We start from the raw sequence: 13,632 nt of genomic DNA on the forward strand, positions 1-13,632 counted from the left end.
CCAAACACAGCTCCTCTGTACAGATTATCCCTTCCAGAAGCACCAGTAATCTGCACTTGGTGATATTTAGATTGTAGAGGCCTGGGGAATGGATTAATTTATGCAGAGCACCCTTGTTTGTTGGAGTCAGGAAAGATGCAGGCAGAGGGGCATTTCCAGCTTAATTTGTTTCAAATATTTTATTTCAAATCACTGAGCATTTTACATGGTTCACATTGTTTCTAATGTCACAAGCCAGCAATGAGAACAGCAAATTACGTTTTAATTAGCAGGAGTACCAGACATGCCATGAGAGAGAGTGCGTGTGCCTCCCCCTCACAGGTTTGGATAGGGGGGTGGGGTAGGCTTATGCTCCCATTGCTGGGCGTAGCTTTACTGATGGGCACCTGTGGCTTACAAGCTTTGCTCTCATGTTTCTCTCTGCTTCTGTGAGTTTTGATCCTCCAGGAACTGTTGATTGCTGTTCTAAACATAAACATTTTATAACTCTCCATCCCCTACACCTTCTTTCCTTCAAAGGTAAGGCAGCCTGGTAAACTTCCACCACCAAAACATGTATGCGAAGAAGACCTGCTGCTGTTTGCCTGCAAAATAAAGATTCAGCGTCTGTTTGATAGACTACATGGATGTTTAAACTTTCCATCTACTGAGCAGTGGGGCAAAATCAAACCCCCTTCCTACCTTGCAACACAGGCTTTAAAATTACTGTACCTTTGTAAGAATTCTGCCATAAGTGATGATGTTGACTGTTCAATAAGAGCTATAATAAATGCACCTGACTAGCAGTATGTGTGTGTTGCATAAAGACAATATTAGTTTAATTATTCTGAGGAATATTTGCTGCTGTGTGTACTGAAGAATTGCATTGTTTATACACATTTTTAAAAAGTAGCTTAAAGGAATCATATACAGTAGGTTGAATTTAAGGACAGCTCTTTTTTCCTTCTCTTACTTCAAACCTATCCAGGAGGTCAGTAACCCACCTGCCACCAAAGACAGCACTTTCTACCTTTAGTAGTCCCATTAGGCTAAGTGGGATTATTCATGAATTATACCTAGTGGTAAGTGATTGTGGAATGATGCCCTTTGGGATGCACTGATTTATGTTAACTGCATCAAAACATGCACTATTCAGGCATGAGTCAGAGCTGCTGCCTTGCTCATTTCTAATAGTGGTTGAGAGTAGAACCATTTGATCTGTATTTAAAAAAAGAGCCCCCCAACCCCCAACTACAAAAATATTCTTTTTAATCATTTTCAGAAATGTAAAATTCCAGTGTCTGTGTAGCCTATATTAGAATAAATAGTATATTTAATGTTTAAATCACCACTAGAAGGATGTGTGCAAACAATACAGTGAATGTGACTAGCTAACACTAGTGCTAACAGAGGAGCACATAACTGTTCCTGACAGAGCTCATGTGCTGTATTGAGTAAGAATTACACTCACCTTGTGATAAAAAGAGAAAAGTTGGCCAGGGGCTACGTCTTGTTTGTTTTGTGCCCTTCTCACTGTAGCAGCTGAGCTCACACAAGGATTTTATGGACTTATCTTCACACCCCTATCACCGGCATGAAGAAAGGAAGCATTAATATCCCCATTTTACAGCTGAGGAATGAGGCACAGAGAGATTAAGTGACTTGCCCATGATCTCTCATACACAAAATGTCAGTGAAAGAGCAAGGAACTGTCCAGCTCTCCCAAGTTCCTGTCCAGTGCCTTAACCACATTCTGTGCACACCAGTAGCAATAGTGCAGGATTTCCCATTTTGTCCTTCAAGTGCACTCCTACCCCTAACTAGGAGGGATTTCTTACGCTCCATACCCACCTGATCCTTGCCCTCCACTGCTAAGGTTGCCAAATGGTGTTCGTTATGGTGGCTTGTGTGATATGGACACCAATCCACTGAGCACTATGTGGCTGAAGCCACAAACCATCAGCCAGTCTTGGCCACTGCCCTCTGACCACTGCTATATTTTAAAAGCTCAGGAAAATATATTTACATATGGTAAAGCAGAATTGTGTTGTTTACCTAATGCACAATATATTTTGATACAGAGGAAATACAGAGCCTGACCTCATTTTCACTTGGTAACAGACAGCAGCTGGGTAGGCTGACAGGTTCACTCATTCACAGAATGTGGCTGGCACAGGAAGATATGAAAGGACTTCACCAAAGATAAAATAATAACCTGCTGCCGCTGGGTTTCTAAACAGGTGCAAATAAAGTCTCTTTGGCCCACACAGGAAATGATCCTGTGTGTAACTGCTCCTCGTGAATACATAACTTCAAAAGAAGTTACTCCTGATTTACCCAGGTCTGAGCAAGAGTGGATAGTGGCTCAGGGCACATTGAGGTTTATAACACTGGTTGTAAAATATTGCAGAGTTTAGTTGTCCAAACAGAACTGTTACAGGCTATTTTAAAACACCAATACCCACACCATTTTTTGTCAAAGTTTTGATTATTTTTTCCCCAGCCAGCTCAGCTATCTTTTACACAGAGGAGGACAAAAAGGAAAATAGTAAATCTAGATACCAGTCAATGTGCTCCAGGTCCAGGCGGTTGGTTGGTTGTTACCCTAGAAAACTGTCAGTTTCACATTCCACTTCACTGGTGGTTCATGCAGAGCTTCTCTTCTGCTTTGGATCATGACACTGAGAAGATGATTTTGCAGTGGCTAGAACTGTTGAAGAAAGTAGTATTGGGGACTTGAACCTCAGATGAATCGGGTCTCTTAACCTCTCCATTGGATACATCATCAAGGGCTTGGATATTAAAGTGAACCACAGCCAGAGGCTTTACTTGGCCTTTCTTCTTGCACATCAGTTTGAGCAGCTGACTTCTTATATCTTTGCAGTACAGAGCATAGATGAGGGGGTTGATGAGAGAGTTGATTTCTCCCAGCAGGAATAAGACATCCGTTATCGGGTCAGCCAGGTTGCAGGAGTCACAAGTAGCTTGCACAAAGCCTGCCAGGAAATAAGGTCCCCAGCAGATGGTGAAGCCGACAATCATTATAAGTACTGTCCGCAGTGCCTTGAAGTGGCGGAGGTGAGCAGTGAGGGGTTCTGTTTGCAGGCAAGTGCGCCAGATTCGCTTGTGCTGTGAGTAGGCAATCCTCCCAACTGAGATGTGCAGGCAGATCATGACCAACAAGGAAGGGATGAAGATCCCAAAGCAGGTCACATACAGGTAGTCACTCTTGGCTGCATACAGGAGCCCACAGTAGCCCGTGTAGTTGCTTTGCTGCAGGGAGGGAGAAATCAAAGGCATGTGCCCAAACAAGATGGAAACGGCCCACAGGATGGCGAGAGAGAAGATGATGGGTTTTTTGTTCAAGAGGGCAGGATAATAAAGGGGGAGCTTCACTGCCAGGTATCTATCCAGGGAAATCAAGAGCAAGGTGAGAATGGAGCCAATGCAAGGTGTCATCCTCATGCAGATCCGCAAGAGACAAAAGGATAAATTCTTGTCAAAGTCTCCATCCAGGATATCATCCAGTGCCTCTGCAATGCACATCACTCCCACCAGCAGGTCTGCAGCAGCCAGGTTAAGTATGAAGATGTAGCTTCTGCCTTGCTGCTTCTTCATTAGTTTGTAGACAACCACAATTACCAGCAGATTGGCTGAGGGGATGAAGCAGCCCAAGAGAAAATGTAACACTGCATATGAGATGTGGCTCATCTTCCTTCGGAGATGAGGATGGGAGACACATTGGCTCCAAGAGGTGTAACTGACTCACAGTCTACACTGACTCCACCAGAGAAAGCCAAGCTGGAAGGAAATGTGCAGCTGAAGTCTGGACTGAAAGAGGAGGACCCAATGCTTTCTGCGGTTTCAGCAGAAAATTAAGACCTGGTTCCTTTAACTCTTGGCTGATTCTTCAAGAGAGAGGTTGTTCTCTTGGCAGCTTGAAGAACAGAGTATGGACATTCCCTCAGTCTGCTGCAGTATCCAGATCTTTCAGATTTTTCTCTTTGCCCACAGAGATGTGCTGGGAGAAGGAAAAAAAACCCCAAAGTCCTCAGCTGTTGGCAGCAGGAGGCTACTGGCAGAATAAACTCAATGGAGTGGGAAGAGAAAGTGATTGGGGATGTTTGCTTGTTCAATCAGTTCCTGTATGTGTCTTTGACGCAGAAAGATAAGAAAGGTTTTATCAAATAAAGCAAAGATAAATCATAACCCCTGACAGGTGTCTAGAATAAGTGCAAACTAAGAAGAGTCTCCTGATCCACACAGGAAATGATCCCCCATGTATAACTGCTACTGTTAAACACAGTGCTAATAATGGAGAGACCAGGATTTGTTCCAGAGAGGGAAATGTATCTCAGTTACCAAAGAGAATCACAAAATATAGTCAGTGAGTGTTATGTACCAGACAGCAGACTAAGGTTATCAGTTAATTGGCTTTCTCAGAACTCTCTCTTCTATTGACTGTGAGAAACTCTTGGAACTATGGCAACCAATGAACTTTAAACACAGTGCTTCTAAATTGAGAGACAGCACCAAAATCTCAGCTAAAACACCAAGAACAGCAGCAGCCCAGCACCAGGAAGAGGCGCCCAGCCCAGCATATTGTTGTTTCAGATCTCGTACGTAACACTGACTGGAATGATAAAAAAAAGCTTCCGTGTAAAATAATTCACTTTGTACTGCAGGCTAATTTTAGCCAAGTAATAGGAAAGTGTTATCTAGCGATGCACCTAATCACTAATAATAATCCCTAAGTCATCACTAGATCTCAAAGTGCTTTACAAAGGAGATCAATATCATCACCATTTTACTGATGGGGAAAGTGAGGCACAAAAATGGGAAGAGACTTGCTCAAGGCCACTCAGTAGGCCAGTGGCAGAGCCAGGACTAGAACTTAGGTCTCCTGAGGCCCAGTCCAATGATCTATCAGCTAGGGCACACTACCATACACTAGGACTCTTGACTTCATCATTTAGGGGAAATTGACATTTTTGCTGACACCTAACCCAATAGGACTCCAGGCACATAGGTTTCTGCCCATCACCATTCACAAAGCCACGAAAGTCCTAATGCCCCACATGTCCCTAATCCCACTCCACAGCTGATGGGCAGCACGGAGCCTTAGTTCAAGTGGAAACCATGGAGGCCCCACAGCAAGCTTTTCAAACTGGGATGGGGAACGCTTATCTCACTCATGTAGAACTGATAAATGAAATTCTTTTTAATTGTTCACTTTATTAATGTAACTTCTGTTCACCATTCGCTACACTTGCCTACATTGTAACTTCTGTTCACTGTTTGCCATATTGTAATTCAAACCCCATTTTAAAACACTCACTCCACTTTGTAAAAGCTTCCTCCAACCTTCATTTTTGCAAACCCTGCTGTAATCTTATTAGTTAGTTTAGATGTGTGAATGAGGCATGTATGGATGATGGAATCAACCTCCAGCCCCAGCCTGTCCTGATGAGATAAAGTTCAACTACCAACGGCTGAAGACCTAGACAACAGCCCTAAACAAAGTAAAAAGCATCCACCCTAAAAAGAAAAGGACAAAAGAACAACAGAAGGAAGATCAAAGCCAGGTTCAAGGCTGAAAGTCACACCTGCAATTGACGGGTGATCAATCCAAACCCAGAGGCAGCGTGACACAGCAAGACCTATAGACTTTGAATCCAAACTAAAAGCCTGTAAAAAAGAAGGGTGAGATGAGAGACTTTGGGTAACATTCTGCTGCCAACATGGAGCCAGCCACCTGCTGATTAATTTAACAACAGCAGAATGAAGCAACTCCCATGAACTAACATAGGGAAAAATCCCTATAAAGCTGGACTCTGAAGACTGAGGACTTTGAGTCTATGGTTCTGCTGCCAGCCTCCAGGAGCATCAGGTGCACCTGACCCGGACTCGGCTCCACTCTTGTGTACAGAGTACCTGGCCAGTATTCTGTCACAAGCAACTTTAGGCTGGTAACTATAATATCTACACAGAACTTGTATGAATGATTGTGTGAATGGATATATATATATATATATATATATAAATATAGGAACAAGTAACCAAAGAACATTGTTTGCTGTTATCTTTTATTTTATTATGGTATTTACAATAAATGTGACAAATGTCTTGTCCCCTTTAATAAGATCCTGCTAGTTTTTATTGGTATAACACTCACAGGCCCTATCCTGTAGGCATCCTCAGAGCACAGACCTGTCAGACCTCATACCCCAAGGCCCGGATGCAGGCCACCAATGGGGGGGTGTGACATATCATTCCATATTCTTTATGAAAATATGCTTATGATACAAGTATGATATAACTGAGATACTTTATGCAAAATGGCTCATGTGAGGTATCATTGGATAATCGCATTCAGTAAATCATAACCTTTCCAATTTGTATGCATGTATCATTTCTGTATCTGAAATTAGGAATATTGATTATGTATCTGTATTTCAAATGTGTTACTTTGGGTGACGCCCCCTGGGAACACTTCAGGTACAACAGTGAAAAGCCTGACTGTGCTGATGACCCATCAGCTTGAGACAATGGACTGTAAAAGGGCTTAGTCTCCCTGTGAACCTGTGGGTCAACCTGTGAAGAATGGCTACAGGGGCCCTACAGAGGCATGTGACCACGTCATCTGATACCGGAACCCATCTTGAATTCTGTACTTTTCCACAAGATGCTGGGTGCATGCATCAAACTAGGAAACAAAGGACTCTTGCCTTATGCAAATCCTATTTAAGGGTGGGGAATGAGGTAATGCAGGTTGTCAGTTCTCCCTGCTACCCCACCCAAGATGACTGCTGGAAACAACTAAGACTGAACTGGGAGTGAATTAAGACCTTTACTAGGAGGCATGGTGAAGCACTGGAATGGGTTACCTAGGGAGGTGGTGGAATCTCCATCCTTAGAGGTTTTTAAGGTCAGGCTTGACAAAGCCCTGGCTGGAATGATTTAGCTGGTGTTGGTCCTGCTTTGAGCAGGGGATTGGACTAGAGGACCTCTTGAGGTCTCTGCCAACTCTAATAATTCTATGATTCTAAAGAACTGGACCCAGCCGGAAGGGCATCTGGCCTGTGGAGAAGATTATTAGAACCACATTTAGAGTGAGAACTTGTAACCAGTTTCTTTAGTGTATTAAGCTTAGTTTGTGTGCTCTATTTTCTTAGTAATCTGCCTTGTTCTGTCAGCTACCTCCTGAACTACTTAAAATACACCTGTTATAGTTAATAAATGTATTTCTGGTGTACAATATAACCCAGTTTATGTGATTTCTAACTGGGGGGAGGGGGAGAGCAGGCAAGAAGTTGTGCATACCCTCCTCCTCTACATTGAGGGAAGAGGCAAATTTCATATAATTTTGGGTTTGTACTTGAATTATGTGTGTGGGTGGGAGATGGGACATCTGGCTGCTGTGGCAGGCCCCTTAAGCTGAGCCTTCTCAGAGCAGATCTCTGTCTCTCTGTTCAGCTGGGTGTGGCCCTGCCTGTGTGCTTGGCTGGAAAAGGCCAGGGAGCCTAGCCCAGCAAGACCAGGTAAAAGGGGGCCCAGGCTGGCCAAATAGTCTGCCTCAGTGGCATCCCAGCACACCAGGTGACATCCCAGGGGGTCCAACCCATTACAGGGACAGCCCAGCACTTGCACAAAAGCCCACAGTAGGCACAGGAAAATGTAGGGTGAGCATGAGAAAGGTATTGAGTGTGGTCAGGAGATAGACTATTTCAACCTCTAGGGCATGTGCTAGCTAAAATGTCTGACCTAGCTTTGGTGCCTAACTCCAGGGGAGCATTTGGCGCTAAGGATCTTGAGCACAGGGATCAGGCACCTGCACCAGGTTAGCCACTTAGGCTCCAATTCCCCTCTCCTTGGCATTTAGCTCCTGGCTAGCTTTGGCAGCTCCCCACTTGGCTTGCTGGCATCTGAGGATGCCTCTCTCACTCTCCTCACTTGTTCTATGAGGAGTCGAGGTGGCTAACTCAGGACTGACAATTCCTACAGGGGGCAGGGGGAAAGAAAGCCTCTAAAAAAGTGACCTAAAATATCTTCTCTGTACATTCAAAATGTCATGATTTCAGAGTTTGATATGTTGGTAGCTTCCAGGGCTAGAAGACAATGCCAAGTCTCGCTTTAAATACAAAGTTCACATTTCTAGTCCTGCAGCATCATGAGGTATTGGGCATTATACCTGTCATAGGCGCAAGGCTGAGTAGTGCCCACCCTCGTTATCAGGCACCTGTCATTTGTGAGAGGGGAATTCCACAACTGGAGGGGAAGAGAAAGCATTTCTGTGACACCTGCACAGAGCGGCTGATTAGTAAAATCATTGCTAGGGGAGAAGAGTTGGTAGCCAGAGTGTAGGAGCAGTGATTAAAAGAACAGGATAAATAGTGGAATCAGGTGATAAATAGCTATCCCAACTATCACCAGCACACCGCACACGTGTGTGTGTTTTCATTGTGCTTTATCCCTTAACTAAATCAGAACTAACATATGACTATTCGTGGTTATATATAGATGCAAGCAAGGAAACAGCATTATGTATCACCTGCACTATTTATATATAAGTGCAGGGTGACCTCTTAGAAGGAACCATAAAACCAATGGACAGAAACCAGATTGTCCTCATTTTCTCTGATAAGATGTTTTTGCACAGTGAGATTAAAGAAAATGACCTTATTTATAGGGAAACAACTCAGAAGAGGAGGAAATTAAACAAATATCCCCTCCAATGAAGTTAAGACATAAAAGCATTTTGAAATCTCCATGAAAACATATGGCATTTTCGCCTGACACAAGGAATGGGCCATATGTCTAATACCATGTCACACCTACAACACATGTACCATTTACAGAAACCCTTTTGCCTCATAGCTCAAGCAAACATCGGCAGCATGCGGACTGCATAACCCTGGCAGCTGGTTTTGTTTACAGCTTTCCTGACTCTGGTCTACACACCTGAACACTCCAAATTCACAGTATTTTGAATCACCTTCAGAATTCAGGACAAGAAATGTGGCTGCAGGATGCTCTGGGTCATCAAACCTTGTTTTCTTTTTGTACAGGAAAAGACCCACATTTTTATTGAGCCCCAAATTGCTATGCTTCCTCTAGCCCAGTAAATTAATCAGCCACAGCCCCTCTCTTCCTAGGACCCTCATTGCCTAAATCATTGCTTTCAGATTGGCATAGCTATCACAGCATCATGCATTAAGTTAGGATTAGAACAGCTGAGAGTATTATGATGTATTTGTATTTCTGTAGTGCCCAGGAGCCCTAGTCATGGACCAGGATTCCATAGTGCTAGATGCTGTACAAATAAGGAACAAAAGGAAGGTTCCCGCTACCTGTCCCCAGAAACTAGGAGCATTCCTGTTTGGTTCTTACATAAACCAGTATTTTGTAATACTAGAGTCTGGTCTGCAGTCTGGCCATGTGAGGGAAGAAAGTGATAGATGAGGACATATGTGCCTGAATGAAACCTGTGTGAAAATCCTCCTTTCCTTCCCTTCCCCTTTGCATGAGATACCCAATTCTGCACGTGTACTTTAACCAGGGTGGCAGGAAAGATTCCCCGGGGAGATGGAATTGGTGAAAGAAGGGATACAACTTCCCTATCTGCTGGAACTTGCCCAAGCTACGCCTCTGATCCTGTGTGTGCCCAACCTCAGAGGGGCCTGGTTTTCACTCTGGTTGATGTAGCTGGCAGCAATCATGGATCATAGATGGGCATTAGTCTAGATACCAGAGGGCTTAATTACAAGAGCAGTAGGGGCAAGAGATAGGACTGGGTCCAGTTCCTTCCCATGCTCTATGACTATCTAGCTAACATACAGCTGTGACATTAGGTGAAGGTATCTTTAATCTTTGCAGGGGGCATTAGAAGCAGTATCAAGCTGTTTGCGCATATACATGCACTGAAGCAATAACCACATGTAGAAGTTTCTTAATATGGTAGAGACTAGAAGAAAATGGGGAGTATTCATTTATAATAGGGCAGGGGTCAAGTGCAGATGTGCTCCCATAGCTGGTTGAAGGACTATGAATGATTTGCTAGAGTTGATTATTTGTGATGTTCATTAAAGTGACCTCATTTACTGAACAGTTTGCACTTTTCAAATGATTTATGAGGTTCGTATCTTGTTATGAATTAGAAATCATTTTATATATAGTCATTTTCACTTCTGTATGCCTGTACGTCGCCTTCACAGAGTGAACTGGTTCACCTAAAACCAAATCCAATAATTCATCAATTTAGCCTCTTGCCAAACATTCTATAATCATTTAGCTTACATTTATTACATATTTTGATTCTAAGTCAACCAATCCAAGTAAGATATTACTTTCAGCCTCTTGTTAATGACCAGTATGAGAGCACCACTAATAGCTTTGCAAAAATCGTTTTAAAGGGATTTGTACCATTCCATTTTATCTAGGCAGTTCACATACAGCATTTATCAACCTTTTAGGGACTAAAGCTTTTATCTATCTTGAGAAAATAGTGTTGCTTTTCCATGGTTAAACTAAGAGTATTGTTCTTGTTCAATAAACTAAGATAAAGGGTCTGATTTGGATTTCATTTGCAATGATGTAAATCAGGAGAAACTACTGAAGTAATGGAAGTAAATCCAAATTTTCAGCAGTTTAATTGAGATATGAATTTGAGTCAAATATTTAGCACCATCACATACTAAAAGCAGTAGAAGTGGCTTACCTGAGACAGCATCAGGATGCATCCACTCACAGTTCCTCCTTCTCTTGGTGGTTGGGTAATTTTAGTACTTTGGCTATGAAGAGTCTCAAAAGCAGAATACATTTTTTACCCTCATTAGGCCATGGAACTTTCTCTCTCTGGCTTCACCAATTGCTTAAACCAGGCTAAACAGTTGCTTGGCCTTTCCCAAGTTAGACCGACCCTTGTTCTTTTATCCCTCAGTGCTAGCATCATAAGCCTTTCTCCTCTGAGTTACAAGGGTCCCACACTAATCCTCAAAATGGCATTATAGTCCTCCCTCTGTTACAGATTGCAGCTCTGGGACCCTAAACTCTTAAGGGTTGCCAACCTTCTCCTCAAAATCTGTGGCTTCCGGTTTCATAGGATAACATTCTGCCACAATCCCACACCTGTATTAAATAAACAAACAAATCTATATTGAGGCCTTCTCCCTAACCACTTTACACTAGTCTTTTCCCCAGGTCAGCCTACAAAGCCAAGTCAGGCCTCAGGTCTTCCCTCACCCCCAATCTCTCCCCTCAGAGGTTACTGCTTTCACACCAGGCCCTGTTATCAGTCTCCAATCACATGATCCATCTCAGTCGCTTGCTCCCTTGAGGTATTACAGTCCCATGATTTGGGCAAAAACCAGGCACAGGTAAGAATTGAGATGGAAATGTGTTTAAAAGGCACAAAAGGCTTTTCAGAAAACCCTTGACGGAGTCCATTGCCAAAGACTTGTAAGCAAAGTAAGCTGTCATGGGATAAGGGGATACCTCTCATGGACTGGTAACTGGTTAAAAGAAAGGAAACAAAGTGTAGGAACAAATGGTCAGTTTTCAAAATGGAGAGAGGTAAATAGTAGTGTCCCTCAGGGGCCTGTACTGGAACCAGTGCTATTCAACATATTCAAAAATGATCTGGAAAAAGGGGTAAATAGTGAGGTGGCAAAATCTGCAGATAAGTATCTTGAGTTGTTTTGTAAGTCCCAGGCAGACGGTGAAGAGCTGCAAAAGGATCACTCAAAACTCGGCAACAAAATGGCAGATGAAATTCAGTGTTGATAAATGCAAAGTAACACACATTAGAAAACAATCCCAACTATACATATAAAATGATGGGGTCTAAACTAGCTGTTACCACTCAAGAAAAAGATCTTGGAAGACATTGTGGATAATTCCACAATGGCTGTCAAAAAAGTGAACCGAGTGTTGGGAATCATTAAGAAAAGGGATGGATAAAAAGACAAGACAATATCATACTGCCTCTATATAAATCCACGGTACGCCCACATCTTGAAAACTGCATGCAGATGTGGTCATCCCATTTCAAATGAGATATTGCAATTGGAAAAGGTTCATGTAAATACCTTTGAAAATCTGGGCCTTGGTGTTTCAGAGTCAGAGAAAGATTTCACTCACACCACTGCAACTTTTTCAGTGGATTTACTCCTGATTTACACCATTAAGAGATGAGCATGAGACTCGATTTGTACCTCAAGCAGCTTACACAATAAGTGTCAGCTTCTGATATCATTCATACTGGTATAAAACCAGAGTAACTCCCAGAACAGTCAGTGGAGCTACATCCACATAACATTAGAATAAATGAACCTGATTTGCCACTATATGGTGTTTTGTATTCTCATTTACAACTGTGCTAAGTGAACACTGAGTAAAAATGTTACCAAATTAGAATTTACCTCTTACACTGCTATTAGAATTCTACATGCACTTTGCATGTGGGTTCATGATAACTGATAAAGATTTTTAAGAGAACTAAAAATTAGATCCTATAAAATGAAACATTTCAGAGAAACACTGTCAGAATAACTGGTTTCACATGAAAGCTGAACTAGAACTGTAGTTCTAATGTTAGGATAACACATAGATAAACTATATTGAGGGTTCATGTTTGAGAGCCAATAATTAGGATCTTTATGGGGAAATATCCTGCAAAGACCACCACAAAAACTGAAGATATATGATCAAAAATTAGAACCGTTTCACAGAACTATCTTTGAGTAAAACAAGTCACCCTGATTAAGTACCACAAACTATTAAGTACACCTCTTCCCCGATATAACGTGACTCAATATAACACGAATTTGGATATGAGGTAAAGCTCCGCTCGGGGGAGGGCGAGGCTGCGCACTCCGGTGGACCAAAGCAAGTTCAATATAACGCGGTTTCACCTATAACACAGTAAGATTTTTTGGCTCCCGAGGACGGCGTTATATCGGGGTAGAGGTGTATTCTATTAACACTGTACAATGGGCTCTAAAAGGAAGCGTCACTTGCACACCTTCTTAAGTGACTGCCAACATTCTTCTCTTCAATCACCTTTTTCTGATTGAAAACATTCTATAGTAATTACTGTTTAATAGGTTTCAGTATAAATCACAAAAACAAAATGTAATGAACCCTGTGACCCAGAATTATATACAGGATTAAGACAAGGAAAAGCTGTGTGTCCATAAGCCAATAAAAGAGGGTTATACTCTTTGCACACTTAACGAACACCAGCATAGTTACCCATACACTTTACCTAACATATTGCATATAGTCTTGATCTGAAAGAAATGCTGAGCTCCAAGATTCTCTTTGGAAAGCGATCAACAGTTATTTTAATATCAAGTGGGAAGGCTAGATAAATATCAGTAGGATTTTTTGCTCAATAACAGTATATGAAAATTCATAACCTAGCAACACATTTAAATAGTCATATACATAGACAGAAAACAAGTAATTTCACCTAGCTTGGCTGTATGTAAGTAATGATAATGATACTAGAAAACATTTTGATTCATCTATTTCACATGAAATTGTTTCACATGGGATGCTATGGGAAGGCCATGCTAATGGATCATCAAAAATAAATAGGTATTCTTTGAACAGCAATCAAGGAGAATTTCAAATTTAGGTTATTGTATGCTT

The 13,632-nt window shown here is 42.1% G+C and overlaps 2 protein-coding genes across 2 annotated transcripts in view; one reads left to right on the forward strand and one right to left on the reverse strand.

The window, feature by feature from the left end:
- ERICH6 (glutamate rich 6) overlaps nucleotides 1-785 on the forward strand; it is a 27,548-nt gene extending 26,763 nt beyond the window's left edge. The window contains exon 18 of the mRNA XM_032806210.2: nucleotides 520-785. Coding sequence (XP_032662101.2) covers nucleotides 520-783 — 264 coding nt within the window. The 3' untranslated portion in view covers nucleotides 784-785. The remainder of the gene's footprint in view (nucleotides 1-519) is intronic.
- LOC116839926 (glucose-dependent insulinotropic receptor-like) lies at nucleotides 161-5,997 on the reverse strand. Its single transcript, XM_032806211.2, has 2 exons — nucleotides 2,542-5,997; nucleotides 161-584 (listed from the first exon to the last, which is right to left on the reverse strand). The coding sequence occupies exon 1, from the start codon at nucleotides 3,688-3,690 to the stop codon at nucleotides 2,653-2,655; it is 1,038 nt and encodes a 345-aa protein (XP_032662102.1). The 5' UTR covers nucleotides 3,691-5,997; the 3' UTR covers nucleotides 161-584; nucleotides 2,542-2,652.
- Nucleotides 5,998-13,632: the final 7,635 nt, after the last annotated feature.

Source organism: Chelonoidis abingdonii, chromosome 8, assembly GCF_003597395.2.
Source record: "Chelonoidis abingdonii isolate Lonesome George chromosome 8, CheloAbing_2.0, whole genome shotgun sequence".
NCBI classification, from domain to species: domain Eukaryota; kingdom Metazoa; phylum Chordata; order Testudines; family Testudinidae; genus Chelonoidis; species Chelonoidis abingdonii.